Source organism: Labeo rohita, chromosome 10 (assembly GCF_022985175.1).
Source record: "Labeo rohita strain BAU-BD-2019 chromosome 10, IGBB_LRoh.1.0, whole genome shotgun sequence".
NCBI classification, from domain to species: domain Eukaryota; kingdom Metazoa; phylum Chordata; class Actinopteri; order Cypriniformes; family Cyprinidae; genus Labeo; species Labeo rohita.
Window position 1 is genome coordinate 30,372,331 of NC_066878.1, and position 18,414 is coordinate 30,390,744.

At 33.8% G+C, this 18,414-nt stretch overlaps 1 protein-coding gene across 4 annotated transcripts in view; it reads right to left on the reverse strand.

Moving 5' to 3' along the window:
- Window positions 1-18,414, reverse strand: part of LOC127172200 (unconventional myosin-XVIIIb) — a 70,146-nt gene that overhangs the window by 23,444 nt on the left and 28,288 nt on the right. For all 4 annotated transcript variants that reach the window (XM_051121398.1, XM_051121400.1, XM_051121397.1 and 1 more), the window contains 17 exons: window positions 17,936-18,064; window positions 17,473-17,616; window positions 15,962-16,051; window positions 15,566-15,685; window positions 15,103-15,208; window positions 14,881-15,005; window positions 13,505-13,659; window positions 13,264-13,387; window positions 12,492-12,692; window positions 12,265-12,375; window positions 12,011-12,115; window positions 6,159-6,320; window positions 4,041-4,154; window positions 3,843-3,959; window positions 3,078-3,161; window positions 449-586; window positions 174-359 (listed from right to left, as the gene is read on the reverse strand). In XM_051121398.1, the coding sequence (XP_050977355.1) occupies window positions 174-359; window positions 449-586; window positions 3,078-3,161; window positions 3,843-3,959; window positions 4,041-4,154; window positions 6,159-6,320; window positions 12,011-12,115; window positions 12,265-12,375; window positions 12,492-12,692; window positions 13,264-13,387; window positions 13,505-13,659; window positions 14,881-15,005; window positions 15,103-15,208; window positions 15,566-15,685; window positions 15,962-16,051; window positions 17,473-17,616; window positions 17,936-18,064 (2,211 nt within the window). The remainder of the gene's footprint in view (window positions 1-173; window positions 360-448; window positions 587-3,077; window positions 3,162-3,842; window positions 3,960-4,040; window positions 4,155-6,158; window positions 6,321-12,010; window positions 12,116-12,264; window positions 12,376-12,491; window positions 12,693-13,263; window positions 13,388-13,504; window positions 13,660-14,880; window positions 15,006-15,102; window positions 15,209-15,565; window positions 15,686-15,961; window positions 16,052-17,472; window positions 17,617-17,935; window positions 18,065-18,414) is intronic.

Consider the following 18,414-nt stretch of genomic DNA (forward strand, 5'->3'; position numbering starts at 1 on the left):
TTGCTGTTTTTTGGATCAAATAAATGCAGGCTTGGTGAGCAGAAGAGACTTTTTTAAAAAACATCAAAAATCTTTCATCTCCAAAAACTTTTGACTGGTAGTGTAAATATAAAAAAAATAGCATGTTGCATCATAAGCTACAACAGAACAGTGTGTTTGTGCGTGTCAGTCACCAGCTCCATGCGTCGACGGCTGCTCTCCTGTTCTCTGATGGTCAGGTCGTCCATTTCCAGTTTCATATCCGCCAGTCTCTGCTGATAGTATCGGGCGTTCTCCCTCTCCCTGGCCTCGGCCTGGGCTGCCTGCTCCAGCTCCTCACCCAGCCGCACCACACTGTCCCGCAGACGGAGAACCAGCACCTACACACACACACCACACACCACACACCACAAGACTGTAAATATCTCTCTGAGAAAGAGTATGAAGCTGTTAATGGGTCTGGACTGACCTCAAATCTCTTGACCTGTCCTCTCTGGAACTCCAATTTGTTCTCCAGATCACAGATACGAGCTTCTTGCTTGCTTACGATGCTGCGGGCCACCGTGGATGACTCTAGAAACTGCACACGTGCTACGCTGGTCTGCAGCTGGAAAGATAAGCACTGCTGGGTTATGATCAGATATGTGACCACTTGTGAAACAGGTCAACAAAATCTAACAAGATTTCTGCTTTATGTTCACAACAGTCTTCCTCAGTGCAAGTCAAAATAAAAACATAATGCAAGCAGATATGTGAGAATAGGATTAATGTGTCCCACCACAGAATAAAAAAAAAAAAAAAAAAAAAAAAAAAGTTGACTGCAACTTTATCTCACAAATCTGAATTATTCTTGCAATCGAAAGTTTATATCTCACAATTCAAACTTTTTTGCAAATTCAGACTTTTCCCAGAATTTTGAGTTTACAACTAGAAATTTTACATTTTTTCCTGTGAATTCTAAGTTTACATTTTATAATTCTATTTGTTTCCACAACTCTGTTTGTTTTGTCTGTTTTTGACAGTTTATCTCACAATTTTATCTTCACGTTTTTGTATTTCTGCATTTATGTAAATTGTAATAAAACGCTACAATTACCTTTTACATTTTTTTTTTTTTTTTTATTCCTTGGCGGAAATTAAAAGTAAATTAACTAGATTTAGCTTTTTTTTTTTTGCTAAATCAACTGGTTTTACTTGGTTTTTTTAGATGGTTTTTGGCAAATGAACTGGTTTTAATTTTTTTTTTTTTTTTTTTTTTCCTAAATCAGCTGGTTTTAGCAGTTTTAAAAAAAAAAAAAATCAGCTAGTTTTAGCAGGTTTTTAGCTGTTTTTCACTAAATAAACTGGTTTTAGCTGTCTGTCTATCTATCTATTTATATCTATCTTTCTATCTTTTTCGCTAAATGAGCTGGTTTTACGTCTTTTTTAGATGTTTGTCACTAAATAAAATGGTTTTAGCAGGGCTCTACAGTGTGACCATTTCAGTTGCATTTGCGACTGAAAACTACTGCGTGCGACCTTGGAAAAATATTTAGGAGCACCAGTGCGACCCGATCAACATTTTTGTGTTTGCGCTGAGGGGAGCTTTAAAGGTTTCAACGTGTTTTTGCAATGTTGGGTAATGTATCATAGACATATCTCATGAATCCTTTAATAAACAAAGTGTAGAGAGAGTATAAATAGATATTTATTGTGCAGCGTCGAGAGCTTCATTGGAACTTTGTGTGTTTGCAATGAAGTAAGATGAGTGACAGCTTTTAATGATTTTTAAGGGAGTCTGTAAATGAGATATTGATTTAATACAACAGTTAAATAAACAAGAAGTTAATATTAAGTGCCTTACATTGTCTGAATATAACTCTATTTCACAAGTCACAACTGAGCCGCTGCGCATCTCCATTCAAACACTGCAGTGTTTCGTTTATGAAGGAACATGCGTTTTTAAACAAATTTAGTGAGTCAATGATTCAATTTCCCATTCATAAAGACAGTCACTTGCTTTATTCCTGAATAAATCAGCCGTTCAAACGAATCAAATGAATGAATGCTTCAGTAATTAAATCAGTGAATTTCCACCACCTACTGGCAGTTTTAGATTCATTTTTAAGGTATCTTTACAGGTATTTATATCATTTAATATTTCTATATTCAAAATTGTATATTTAAAACATTAATCTCAACATGAATTTATGAATTTGATTGCACGCATGCCACCTCTGAGCCTCATAAAACATGAAAATACACCTACAAGCCACTTTTGTGTTCTTCTGTGCCATCTCTGTAGTACAAATTAATTTTGTTAATACTGATTTCATTTGATTGGTAACTTATTCTTATTCTACTAATTCTTATTCTGATGTTTTATTAGAAATTTTAATAAGCTTATAAAATATAATATTTAAAAAAATTTGACATAAAAGAAGACATACTTTTAATAAAGTTAGAAAAATGGCATTACAAAGGTAAAAACAAAATTCCCCTTGTCAAATATCACCTCGTAATGGGAAGACTAATTTTTTTATTATCGATTAGAAGTTGTTCCTAAAATTTCGACTGTGCTAGAAAAGAAAAGTAAGCGTATAGCCCTGTTTAGCTGTTTTTTTTTTTGGTTTTTTTTTTGCAAAATCAGCTGGTCTTTTTAAAAGAACTGGTTTTATTTTTTTTTATTTGGCCAAATCAGTCTTTATTTTCTAAATCAGATGGTTTTAGCTGGTTTTAGAAATTTTAGCCTTTTTTTAACCTGTTTTTTTTTTTTTTTTTTTTTTTGATGTACCGGCTGGTTTTAGCATTTTAAAACTCTTTTAAAACTACTAAATTAAACTACTTAACTACTTCAATCTGAAACCTTCAAACTTTTTTTAAATCTTTAAAAGTTTTTAAAACTACTTTAAACTTTCTGGCTAGTTTCATACTAGTGTACTTCATACTGACACAAACATACTAACTTAAACTAGAATGAAAAAGTACATAGTATTAGTAAACTGCAAATTGGCCCATGTTGCTGTAACATGTCCATATGTGCCTGTTCCACATGTGAATGATCATTAAACGCATCACACATCTATATCTCAATGATTCTGTCTGCAGGTCTGTCTTACCTCCTCCTGCATGATCTGTCTCTGTTTCTTCAGCTCCTCCATTTCAGCCTGAAGCTCTCGGATCTGAGAGATATCACTGGAAGACTGGGATAAACAAACATGTTTGGTTGGCTTTGGGATATTTTACATAACTCCACACACACCAGTGTTGAAGAAACTACTTTGAAAATGTTTGCCAAGCTACTCACAAATAAGTTAGACTACAGTCAAACTACCCCGTTGCTAAATTAATTAGCTTCACTATATATACTATATATAATGTCAACTCCTAAATGAATGCTAATGGAATCTGAAATCAAATCTAATGGATTTAAACAAGAAGAATCCTCTGAATATCAAATAAAACCTTACTGGATAATCTTAAATTCTTATATTTATTTTTTTATTTATGTATTTATTTATTGCATTTTTACAGTCATAAACCTCAGTAATTTTGCTATGAAAAGAAAATGTCTAATGGTGTTGCTCAAGGACTGAAACCACCTATTAAGTGGTGACTCAAGTGAAAGGATAAGCTATTTTTTACCACTTGAAATGAAGCATCCATTTAGCAAAAATGAATCACTGATTTACACAAATGAATCAGGCTCGAGAGAGAGGATGTTTTAGGAGAGTGTGCAACGCAACGTGACAAATGACAGCATTTTGTCACACTTCCCGACTACGTGATGGAAAATAACAACTCATTATTGGAAAAGCTGCACTATTTTGAAAACAGCTGAGCAGCTGTCATAACTCCCCAAGAGTGATGCATGTGCGGCAGACCTGAGCGATGAGGGCTTTGTGCTTCTTCATGAGCTCGTTGAGATCCTCCTGGTCTTCCTCCAGCCTCTTCATCAGGTCCGTCCTCTCGTAGCATAGCTGAGCCAGCTGCTCATCCACCTGAGACAACAGACAGAGATGCACTGAGATAAACCTGAGATCAGCCCTTTGCACCTTTCATTTCATGTCTCGGGGCCTCACCAGGCTCTTCTGCTTGCAGATGCTCTCCAGTTCGATCTGAGCGTTTTCCAGCTCTGCAGCGAGAGTCTTCTGTGCGCTTTCTGCCTCCAAACGTCTGGCATCACTGTCCTCCAGCTGGAATACACAGACAAAAGTCAAATAAAGCATAATAGCACTGTTTTAATCCATTTCTAAACTGTGTTCTAATTGGTCGGTTGTGTATTAACCTTAGCTGTCAATCAATCAGTAAAGCAATAAAAGTGGTCTGACCCATTAATATTCAAAAAAAAAAAAAAAAAGACAAATTTAATCAAGTAATCAGACATCACAGCTGCTAAAGAGACATGTCTGACATGATAATGAAGCTATAAGGACGTATGACACCTAAGGCATTTCTAAACTTTTGAAGGGCACTGTACATGTACACAAGCACTTTTTTTGGGACGAAAATGAAAATGTTAAAGTTTAGTTAAAATTTGCAGTCAACTTGTATTTCATTATTTTAGGTGATGCTTAAAATTGAAAGATACTTTGCAAACTGTGCTAGGGTCGTGTGAGATACAGAAAAACAGCAAAAACTAGCTAAATAAAATAGCAAAAATTCACACCTGTAGACTTTTGTATCTTATTTGGGATAACAAAGCTTATGCTTTAAGCTTAAAACTTTAAAGACAAAATGTATTCATTACTAAATGGCTATATTTACATATTATATATATTTGTAATTTGGTTATAAATATATGGACAAATTTTATAAATATAATTTTAAACTACATTTTTTTTATTTTATTTTGTACATTATTTATTAATTTATTATTAATTTTATCATACATTTATTCATGATTTCATATTCTAATTGATATTTGTAATTTTATTTAGTTATATATTATAGACATTTATTTTTGTATAGTTTTTTATTTTATTATTTTTTTGTAATTTATATATATTATATATATATATATATATATATATATATATACTGTATAATGGACACATTATATAAATATATTTTTAAGTTACTATTAATTTAATTAATTAAAATTGAAATAATATAATTATATATTATATATTTATTTTCGTTTTGTTTTTTCTTTTATTAATGTTTTGTATTTTAGTAATTTTATATATATAGTATAACAGACAAATTCTATAAATATATTTTTAAAGCACATTTTTTGTCATTTTATTTGTTTACTAGTTTATATTTATTTATTTGATTATACATTTATTTATTATAGCCTTAGTAAATATTTATTTGATTATATATTTATTATATAATATTATAATTGATATTATATATGGAAAAATCTCAATATATTTTTTAATTACATTTTTATATTTATTTTTTTTTAATTTCCTCACCCCCAAGATAGCTGTTTTTCTTCAGTCGAAAAGAAATAAAAGATTTTTGAAGAAAATATTACAGAATTTTTCTCCATATAGTGGACTTCAATGGTGGCTAACAAGTGCAGTTGTGGTTATAAAGTATATCATTATTTTTTTTATTTTTTTATAAAATGGTCAATTTTTTTGCTAGATAAGACCATTATTCCTCGGCTGGGATCGTGTAGAGTCCTTTGAAGCTGTATTTAAACTACAGTTTGGACCTTCAACCCATTGATCCCCATTGAAGTCCACTATATGGAGAAAAATCCTGGAATGTTTTCCTCAAAAACCTAATTTCTGGTTTTGGATGACATGGGGTGAGTATATTATCAGTAAATTTTTTATTCTGGAAGAGAACTAATCTTTTAAACTTTTTATTATATTATATTATATTATATTATATTATATTATATTATATTATATTATATTATATTATAATATTATATTATATTAAAAACAACAAAGCAAAAATAGTAATTATACTTACTAAAATTTGAACTTCAAAATATTTGTAGCCAGTATAATGCCTATATGTTACCATATATATTCTATTCTATTCTATATAATAAAGCCTTCGAAGACATGCAAAGACTTCATCATGCACAATAAGATCAGCAACATGCATTAAAACAGTATTTATAATATTTAATAATTAGCTAGAACATCACTTAAAATGTACTGGGCAAATAAAGCTTATGCAAAGCTGAGTGGTGTGTGAGGCGTGCTGTGTGGATGATGGGATGGCAATGGCACCTGGCAGCGCAGTCTCTCCAGCTGCTCCTTGGCACCGGGGTCGTGACCCTGCCCGGGCTGTTCAACGGTGGACAGCAGCAGCTGGGCATCACTGAGCAGGGCATGTGTGCGCTTCAGATCACGCCTCAGCCTCTTCTCCACGTCAAAATCTCTGTGGCCCACCTGAGACCAGAGAGAAAGAGAGATCTGTACATCACACTGAAGTGCAAACAGAAAGTGTTTACACTTACTTCACGGGGGAGAGAGACAGGCATTTCTGGATAATGGTGGTGACTTGTAGACCACAGGAGTAATGATGCTGGACACATGAATACAAACTCCTGCCTGTGGACAACTGTGTAAATCCCATACGCTCAATAAATCATTATGCTTCAAATATGAGCTGATTTGTGAAAAATGTGAATCTCAAATTAGTGCTTAACAGATATGAGCTTTTTAATGGCCAATATACATATGCAGAAATCAGGATGGTCAATATAACATAATATTATATAATTACATGATATATGATATGATATGTTATTATATTTCACTATATTATAAACAAGATTTATATTATTATTTATTAACAAGATTACCAAGATGGACATCGTATTAAATCATATTATATTATATTATATTATAAAGAGGTCTATAAAAACAGACATTACGGATAATAAGACCAGCAACATGATTTTTAACATTTTTAACATGAAATCATATTAAAAATATATTATATTATATTATATTCAATATCTTTATTAAATTGCTATCATGCACAATAAGATCAGCAATGTATTAAAAACATAATAAATTCTATTATATTTAGGGCTGTTAGTCGATTCGAATTAATTACATGATGTGTCGATTAATTAATCTAATTAATCGCAAAATAAATTTGACTGTGAAAATACCCACAATTGATTATTTAAAGCTATTTTTGTGTTAAATGAGAAGTAGACATTACAAATTGTAGCTTTAGAAAGAAATATTTTAGTTGATTCAACATAAAATTTATTACACATAAACATGTAGGCTGCAACAGACAATGTAAACTATGGAACATAAAAGAAGATAATTTGAGAAACATCTCAGTATTTTTGCTCATATAATGAAAGTCATGGTAAACAGCTTTGTTACCAAGAGTCTTCAAAATACTTTTTGTCGGAGACGCACAACAATTCTGCTATTGCTTCAAAGGTAATACGTTCTCTGCAAAATTGAGCAAAAACACATAAAACACTGTGTTTAAATTATAAACCAAAATATCAATTTCTTATTTACTGAACTGTTGTATAACTGTTGTATAATCACATTTAAGCTTGTGATAGACTGGCACAAAATCAGCACTCGTGTCATATTGCTCTTACTGCCTGTGTGATATTGTGTGGTATGTGATATATATAAATATGAAACAAAAAACACAGAGGGGCATTTTTTTGCACTAATATATTACATTTTAGGGCACAATTTATGGAGTTGCTGCCCTGCATTACATTTGTTAACAGTCAAACGTATGAAATATAAGATGATGTACAGGTCTGGGGGCGGGGCCATAAACATTTTAATCACATTACTTTTTTAGAACTAATTAAGTTAACACGTTAAACTGAGAGCCCTAATTCTATTCTATTCTATATATATTATATTATATTACATTATAAATAATAATAAGACCAGCAACATGATTCAATATATTTATTAAATTGCTATATTTACTAAATATTATATTCATGGAACATCCTTATATAATATAATATAATATAATATAATATAATATAATATAATATAATATAATATAATATAATATAATATATTATTTTATATTTTAAACAAGATTACCAGGAAAGACCTCATCATGAACAATAAGATCAGCAACATGATTCATTATTTATTAAATTGCTATATTTACTAAATATTATATTCATGGAACATCCTTATATAATATAATATATTACATTATATTATATTATATTATATTATATTTTAAACAAGAGTACTAGGAAAGACATAATCATGCACAATAAGATCAGCAACATGATTGATTATTTATTAAATTGCTATATTTGCTAAATATTATATTAATTGAACATACATAATGTAATAATACTATATACAGAGGCAAACATTAATACGTTCAGCAACTTTAAAAACATTATTCATTAAATTTTAATCACGTTATTTTTTCAGTTAACTAATTATGTTAACACATTAAACTGACAGCCCTAATTCTATTCTATTCTATATATATTATATTATATTATATTTACTGTATTATATTATAAATAATAATAAGATCAGCAACATGATTCAATATATTTATTAAATTGCTATATTTACTAAATATTATATTCATGGAACATACTTGTATTAATTAAAAATACATAATGAAATAATAATATATACGGAGGCAAACATCAATATGTTCAGCAACTTTAAAAAAATTATTCATTAAATTTAACGAATGGCTAGAACATTACTTAAAATCTCAAGTAATACTCAAGGAAATAAGTAATAAGGTTAGGAAGGTTGGATGGGCAGTGAATGCACATGCCCCGGAAAAATCAATACATACATGACAACCAGGCGCTTTACACATGCTCTTATTCAATACGAAACTCATTTTGAGCAGCAGTGTTTACATGCAGCTCGGGTCATAAACCAGGGTCGCTTTTAACAGCAGCAGATGAGTAGCTTCATCATATCGATCTCAGTAGCAATCACGCTTCCAGAGCACAGTCACATTAGAGAGCTCACGACGGCCCGAGGGCAGGACGTTCAGGTCGAATGCGTGTACAGTATCTCTAAAGGACCCTCTCAGCATAGCCACAAGCTGTTAGCTAAGTTTAGCACAGGGCACACAAGCAAAAGAATGTCCAATGCTAAAAAGATACTCCATAACTGATAAAACTATATATATGCATCTAAAATGACTTTCTTTTTGGTTTCCTTTTAGTTCTTCACCCTGTCCTACTTTTTAGCATCCAGTCACTTGCCGAAGGATAAACCAAGCCTTGCCCTACAGATTTTTCTCAGAAGTATGTCACATTTTAGAAGTAAAATGGGGTAACTAATATCATTTCATGCTGACATTGAGCTGTTAATACAAATGAAGTTGAGAATGTTCGCTGAGCTTTAATGTTCCCACAAACAAACTGTAATGAAGAGCACTGACAGATGAGGGAAGAGATGTGTAAATTCAGAGCTGGGCGGTCTGTAGTGCTCTTTTATCACATCGGAGAGGAACATGACAGCTTTACAGATTCTCATAAGCCCTGATGTGACTAAAACTCTGTGATCTATCAAGCAGCACGTCTAACCAAATGACCTACATACTGCATTTAATAAATATCACGCCTGGAATGAAATGAAACTTACAGAGGTTGTTTACAATGTGTGCATGCAAATGCTTCAAATCTTGCTATCTATGATAACAATATTGCAAAAAAAGCACTATTATTTGTGAAAGCATGACAAAACATCCTTTTGAGGGTACCAAAACATCAGATAAATCACCTAAATAATGTATTTTATGCAAAAAGTTTTCTCTAAACAATATATGTATATGGGTCAATGACATTACTCCTAAATTTTCTGTCCGATTGCATTTTTTCAGTTAAAAATTGGTTTAAATGCATTAAAAAGATGCCATATATGTGATGTACCTCTCCTATGTATTGACCCACTGTAACTTTTTTAAAAAAAGATAAAAAGATTTTTAAAAGATAATTTTTCTGTTATTCAAAGTGTCATGTGGTGCAACCGTCCAGCCATGACTGTTGTTTTGGAAATGCCTTTGAAATTACCCTAAATTTATTCTGATTAATTTTCAGGTTTTGTAAACCTGTGTAAAATCGCAAAGCATTTGTATTTGTATTTCCATCAAAATATACAAACAAACTTTGTCCAATGATTTCCATTTTATGAAATATCATGTGGTGCGACCATCAAAAAAACTACCATTTTGGGACTCATGTTAAAATCCATTCAAAGATAGGAATTTGCATCATATAGCAATTTGCCTTTGCCCCATGGAAGAATCAAGCAGGTTTGTAACGTTCTTTCAAATTTGGAAAAAAAATAACCTTATTAACAGCTGGTATGTACTGTAGTTACCACATTTGGAAAAAACAATGAATATTAAGTTATTTCTACAAGTATTCATTTTTATTATAAATTTCATAGTGACCTTTTGTGGAAAGCTAGCTTGTTTTGTTTAGGTAGCCAATTCTGCACTTGTAAATTTTAACTGATTTTGAAATATCATGTGGTGCGACCAAATATCATGTGGTGCGACCACTGCAGAGTGTTTTATATTATAGTTATACATCCCAGATTGGCAGTTTTGTGCTTTTACAGTCAACTGATAATTTATATACATGAAACACTTTATTGCAGTATCATTTGGAATACATTTTTATGCAATTAAATTTTTTTTAAGACGGTTTATGTTTAATCTTTGTACAATATGAGAAAAAAAATGCAAAAAAATAATTTAGAGCATATAATTTAGTTTGGTAATAATGTATTTATTATTAATTTATTATTAATTTATTAATAACTATTTTAATCTATTTTACCAGATTCCACTGCCAAGCCAAGTAAAATAAATTCTCGCCATAGGCAGCATGTTAATTCCGACCCTGCAGTCAAGCACAAATTTCAGATTTAATTTTCCACTGTAAGAAAGATGTTCATGCTGTGATCTCAGAATCCGAGCCAGCAACCTCCCGCTACTCTAAATTGGCTCTTCACAAAGACCTGCCCCCCCTTAGTTACTGTTGCTACATCCGACAAAGCACGGATATTCTCATGCAGTGAAAAATACTTCACAGAGCAAAAAGGACACTGACAACACACCGACATACAAGAAAGAGCTGGTTACTTTCGGTATGAAACAAAGTCCATGTGTTCAAATTTTGACATTTTTTAAGAAATTCAAATAAAAAATACTGTTTTGTGGCTCTTTAATGTGTCCTGACAGATCGCCGTAGTGTATCTCTTCATCTTTACTAGTTATAGCACAAAAAAAACATGAATGAACATCAGAAGGTATCTTGTTTCACCCATGAAAAGATGTCAATAAACACTATTTTTTAAGTTCAAGCCCACTGATTTTTAATCTACTCTCCTGTCTGGTTTGTTTGTCAGACAAAATGGCATATTAGGCGTTATGATTGGTCAAAACGCCTGTTAATCAAACTACCAGCAAAAGCAGCCAAGATTGGACAGAGTTCAGAAATAACTGGGGCTAAAGAAATGCCTGCAGTTAATGACATGTATGACATATAAGGCCTTTGCGTCATTTGGAGCGACCACTCATCATGTGGTGCAACCAATAATAGGAAAAACTGTATTAAAATAAAAATAAAATATCTTATTTCTGTGGTTGAAATATGAATCACTGCTACAGTGCATGCTTAAATGAATGGCATATTTAAAGCATTTTATCAGTTTTACACAATTTACAGGAAAAAATAAATCTGCAAACTATATTTAAAAAGGCAACTCTGAAATTATAAAACAAAAATATAAGATCATTATTTACAAAAACTCAAAATAAATGCAAATACTTTGTTTCTAAACACTTCCATTACTGAGAACATCAAAAAAAATGTAAGCATGTTATGGAAATGAATTAATTTTAATATGATATTTTTTAAGACTATGGCCAATGCATCGAGATGAAAAAACACTAAAATCACTTAATTTAAAATTTTAATTTATGTGCAGACAACATTCTTAATGTTTGAACAATTACAACAGATATTAATATGTTTTGTATTTTATAATTGGCCTGTCGAAAATCCTTATACGTCAATGACCCATATATACAATGCTTTTTATAAGGTTTGTGTGTGTGTGCGCGTTACCTGTTCACACAGTGTGGCAATTAGCCCCTCCAAGTCATGCTTCTCATGAACCACCATCTGTTTTTCCTCATATTCCTGTTCCAGTTGCATCTCCAGCTGTCGGAGCTGCGCACACACATACACACACACACACACACACACACACACACACACACACACACACACAGACAGACAGACAGACAGGAAAGGAAAGGATGTTTGAGACAGGGTTATAAGGTGGTCTGTCAAGCTGTAATTCATTCTGCGTCCCTCACCCGTCTCTGTGAGGACTTCTGCACGTCCTCCAGTTCCTCGTCCTTGTCCTCCAGTTCCTTCTGATGGATCTGCTTCATCCTTTCCATCTCCATCTCAAAGCGCAGGTGCATCTTTGGAGAACAGAGTTTGTGTTACTGCGCCTTTAAGACTTATGTATATGTGGGCGGTCATATGTCAATGTGCTCATGATTATGATGTCATAACCTTTTCAAAGGGGTTCCTGTACCTGCTCCTGCTGTTTGATTTTGGCAGTCATCTGGCTGATCTCTTCTGAGCGCTCCTTGTCTCTGGTCTCCAGCTCACGGAGCTTCTTCTTCAGTTCAGGGATGGAGTCGGAGGTGAGGTGGAGCGGGACTTTCAGGTCACGGATCTGAGCACACAGTTCGTCCTTCTGCTGCTGCAGGTGCGTAACCTCCACCTGATTCTCCTGAAACACACAAATACACAAACATATTCATACACACATCATGTAAACGTAAATACACAAAGCAACAACCAGCGCAAAAACACACGTAAGACATACACTACCAGTCAAAAGATTTTTACTGTTTTTTTTGTATTTTTTTTAAGAAGTCTCTTCTGCTCACCAAGCCTGCATTTATTTGATCCAAAGTACAGCAAAAACAGTAACATTTTGAAATATTTTTACTATTTAAAATAACTGTTACATTTATAATATATGTTATATTTTAATATATTTTAAAATATAATTTATTCCTGTGATTTTAAAGCTGAATGTTTAGTATCATTACTCCAGTCTTGTGTGCACATGTATTGACCTTTGACCTCTGTATTTCAGAGTATAAGCCCCACACATTCATTAATTTTCCTATAACGACACTGTAAAGTTACATAATCTGATGAACTCAAAGCAGAACTTTTCTCCTCTGCATATTTGGGATCTCTGGGGACTTGTTCAATTTACAGTCAGAGGACACCCGTAGTACACGGGCACAGTCGCAGATGGTGGATGCTTGACCTTTGACCTCGGCACGTACCTTGAGCGTCTTGCGAAGGGTGAAGATCTCTGCGCCGAGGGCGGTATTCTCCAGGATGACTCTGTCCTTCTGCTCCCTCTCATTATCAGCCTGTTCAAGTGCCTGGGTCAGTTCGCTGTCAAACCTACAAACACACACACACACAGGGACACAGACCAGACAGAGTGCTTGAGAATGCATATTCAAGTAACCAGCGAGCGTGGCGCTGAATATTAATGAATTACATGCAAATGAAACAGACCTCCTCTGTTTCCTGTCCAGCTCATGAGCACGGCTCTGCAGGCTGTCTGTCAGCACGCGGGCGTCTTGTAGGTCAGAGGTCAACCGCCGGCAGTGGCGTTTTAGCTCTGTCACTGAGCGTTTGGATTGATCAAGCTGAGACTGCAGTTCCTGGACCTGCCACATGGGGGAGATAGAGAGACAAAGATCATCAGGAAGGGAGCATGTGCTGCCCACTGGACATGACAGGGTTATTCAGTGCAGTGCACATGACAAACATTTCATCTGTAATGTTTTATGTCTGAGCTTTTAGTACATTCAATATTTCATTATATATGCGGAAGAAATCAAACAGGATTGCTCTTATAATCTAAGAAAGACTTGGTCAGTGTTAAACAAATAAGGTACGCCAGGTCTAGTTTTCATAATTTTTGTGAATAATAGCAAATAATACAAATGCTTTATTTAAATTCAAATTTAAATATATGTACCTATTTTAAATTCATATTTTGTTATTTGAAACATTTTAAAATTCTATCTATCTATCTATCTATCTATCTATATATATAAAATGTTTGAAATTATAATTTTATATCTATATAATATAATACATTTTTGTTGTTTCAATTGCTAATTAGTGGTTTAACCCTCAATTAGAATAATTTTGGTGAATTAATAAAAATGTATAATACAAATGCTGTATTTAGAAAGCAATTCAAATGTATTTATTTATTTTCAATTCATATTTAATTATTTGAAACTTTTTAAAATGTTAAAATGTTGCTTTTTATCTACATAATATAATAGAAATTCATTACATAATACATATTGTAACAGTAGTAATTAACGAATGAATTAATTCATTAATTTTTTGTGAAGATTTCTATTTGTTTTGTTGTATATACAAAATCTGACTTTAGTGTTATTTTAGTAATATTTAAATAATACTATATTGATAATCATTTGAATTAGATTTTTTTTTTATATTTACAGTGTGTGCTTTTGTCATTTTCATAATAATAATAAATTAATAATAATAATTATTATTATTGTTATTTTTTATGTTTTATGTATATTTTTATTTAGCCTTATTTTTTCAGGTTCAGTCATTTTAGTTCTTCAACATAAACTAAATTAATTATGTTATTTGCCAAATAAACATTTTCATATAGTTTCATGAGTTTTTTCAAGATCATATTTTTATTATTAATATTTTTCAAGTTCTAATATTTGTAATTTATTGTAACTTTATTTCAATTATTAATTAAAACTACTAATATAAAAACAATAACAACACTAATGAAGAACTAAAATTGAGTGTTTTGTGAAAGAAACCTTGACTAACACCATATGGTGTCTCTTTAAGCTCGTAACTAATATAATAATTAGTATTAATACCTTTGTATCCAGCAGCTGACGGGCCTCTTTCTCACTCTCAAGTCTTTCCTCCGACTGCCGCAGGCGCCTGCGCAGGAACTCCACCTCTGTCTGTGCACATTCCAGCTGCAGCTGCAGCTCACTTTCTGTGCGCACATGCAGGATTCACACATACCCATGAAAACAGTAATTATCTTTCATTACCAGGATGTTTGATTGCATTTACGCTGAAGCCTGTCTTACCTGTCGCCACTCCGCTGAGAGCTTCTTTATTCTTGACTTTCTGTTTTTCTTCCTCTAACTGCCTCTCAAGGGCCTCCAAAGTCACTTTACTCTGGTCCATACGACTCTGAGACACAGCATAGAGCAAACAAATGGATGTGATGCCCACAATTCAGTGGAAGACACAGCAGTGAGGCATTTGTGACAGTGACACACTATGTTTGGAAAACCATACCAATCTTACTTTTTCTGCATTATATAGTATGTGCAATGTGCACAATAATTTTCTCCATGCATGTTATACTGGCATCATATACTGAATTAGCACTGTATCCCACAATGCATTGCACTTGACCTGACTTTACATTAATGAACTGATAAATGAACAAGTAGTTACATCAGCCACAACTTCCAATGATTCCTCAGCGGACATTCAAACTAATATTGAGATTGAGCTGAATGCTGTCTCAGATGTGGGCTGTACCTGCAGTTCCTTGTTCTCTTTGGCGAGGCGCAATCTCTCCGTGCGCTCAATGTCTAGAGCTTGACTCATGGCCTCCCCTCTGAACCGCTCATCACTTAATTCAGATACAACAGCCGTAACCTGTACACACATACACACACACACACACACACCATAATCTGTCAATGTCTCAGGAGAAGAGCTGTTCATTCATCAGCGGCAGTCATATGACAGAGATTAGCACTTCATGAGCCGATCACAAGCGAGTTTGTGTTAATATGCTTTCACTGATGAGAATACATAACCAGACTCCATCCATCACTAAGAACACCGACTGCTAGAAAATTTGATTCAGGGATTTCTGATCTGACAGTATCATTTCATATGTGGCTCAGGGGGCACGACACAAACACATACCTTGGTCTCCAGGTTGTCTGCGGTCTGACGCAGCTCATTTCGTTCTTTCTCTGACTTTTCCAGACGTCTCCTTAGAGCAGTGATCTCATCCTGAACAACAGAATGTGATACGATTACAATAGATGAAATTAATCTGATAAACAACACAATCTAGACAGACAGACAGACAGACTCAGTAGATAGATAGATAGATAGATAGATAGATAGATAGATAGATAGACAGACAGACTGACTGACTGACCGACTGACAGACAGAAAGATAGACAGACAGACAGACAGAGAGACCCACAGACAGATAGATAGATAGATGATACAGATAGATAGATAGATATATAGATAACAGATAGACAGACAGATAGATAGATAGATAGATAGATAGATAGATAGATAGATAGATAGATAGATAGATAGATAGATAGACAGACAGGCCGACCGACTGACAGACAGAAAGGTAGATAACAGACAGACAGATAGATAGATAGATAGATAGATAGACAGACAGACAGACAGACAGACAGAAAGATAGATGACAAACAGACAGACAGTTAGATAGATAGATGATAGACAGACAGACAGATAGATAGATAGATAGATAGATGACCGAACCACAGACAGACACAGACAGACAGACAGACAGACAGACAGACAGACAGATGACAGGCAGACAGATGGACCGACAGACAGACAGAAAGATAGATGACAGACAGACAGATAGATAGATGATAGATAGATAGATAGATAGATAGACAGACAGACAGAAAGACAGATGACCGACAGACAGACAGTTAGACAGATAGATAGATAGATAGACAGACAGAAAGACAGATGACCGACAGACAGACAGTTAGATAGATAGATAGATAGATAGATAGATGATAGACAGATAGATAGATATATAGATGACAGATAGATAGATAGATAGATAGATAGATAGATAGATAGATAGACAGGCCGACCGACTGACAGACAGAAAGATAGACAGACAGACAGAAAGGTAGATAACAGACAGACAGATAGATAGATAGATAGACAGACAGACAGACAGAAAGATAGATGACAAACAGACAGACAGTTAGATAGATAGATGATAGACAGACAGATAGATAGATAGATAGATGACCGAACCACAGACAGACACAGACAGACAGATGGACCGACAGACAGACAGAAAGATAGATGACAGACAGACAGATGGACAGACAGACAGTTAGATAGATGATAGATAGATGGATAGATAGATAGATAGATAGATAGATAGATAGATAGATAGATAGACAGATAGATAGACAGATAGATAGATAGACAGATAGACAGATAGATAGATAGATAGACAGACAGATACATACATACATAAATACATAGACATATACATAGATGACAGACAGACAGACAGACATATTTTTTGTTGCACATATGTACTTTAATTGCACTAATACCACTGCACAGATGATTATTTCGTTGTTTAAATATGATGTATAATATGCACATGCCCTTTGTCAATGGGTCTTTACCTCTTTGGATCTGAGCCGCTGGTCATCCATGTTGACGTCCAGCAGGGGGCGCACTCTACACAGCAGCTTCCACCAGCTCCAGCGAACCACTGCAGTGAGGACTCGCACATTTCTCTGAATACAGCTCACTGCCATCTGCTGAACCTGATCCCAGATCAGCACACACATTATTCGCTGCATCAGACCCACACTGACACAACTATACACCAGACTGTAGCACTATAATTAAAGTCCATTAAAAGCAATATATTACACCATTCCTAGAATTTAATTTTCCCCCTGAAGTTACTCAGGGATTATTGCAGCAGAGATGTCATAACTTTGTTTGATTGTTCATTTTACTTCCCCTCACTGAACACTGGGTCACTACAAAGAGGAACATCACTACAGAGATTCATCTCTGAGCCCATATCCGCAGATCTATAACCATCGTCTGCTCCAGCAGAGGACAAAAGAGACTCACCTTCATGCGGCGGTATTTCTGGCGGCCCAGATGACCCAGACAGGACGCTTGAAGCTGCACTAGCCAGCCGCTCAACAACTGATCTCTCTGCTGATCTAAAGACCTCAGGACACCACGCTTCATAAACACCTTCATTAACACACACATCAGAGAGTAAATGACCTGAACACTTCAGAAGTGAAGGATAAATGATAGAATGATAGAACAATAGAACAAATGATTGGGAGGATGGATGGATAGATCGATAGATGACAGAAAGAATGATACATAGAACAATACATAGAATGATAGAGCAACATAACTATAAAATAATAGAAAGATAGATAGATAGATAGATAGACAGATAGATAGATAGATAGATAGATGACAGAAAGAATGACAATAGACAGAGAGATAGACAGAGCGCCAGAACAACAGAATGATACAGAATGATAGAACGATAGAACGATAATAGACAGATAGATAGATAGATAGACAGA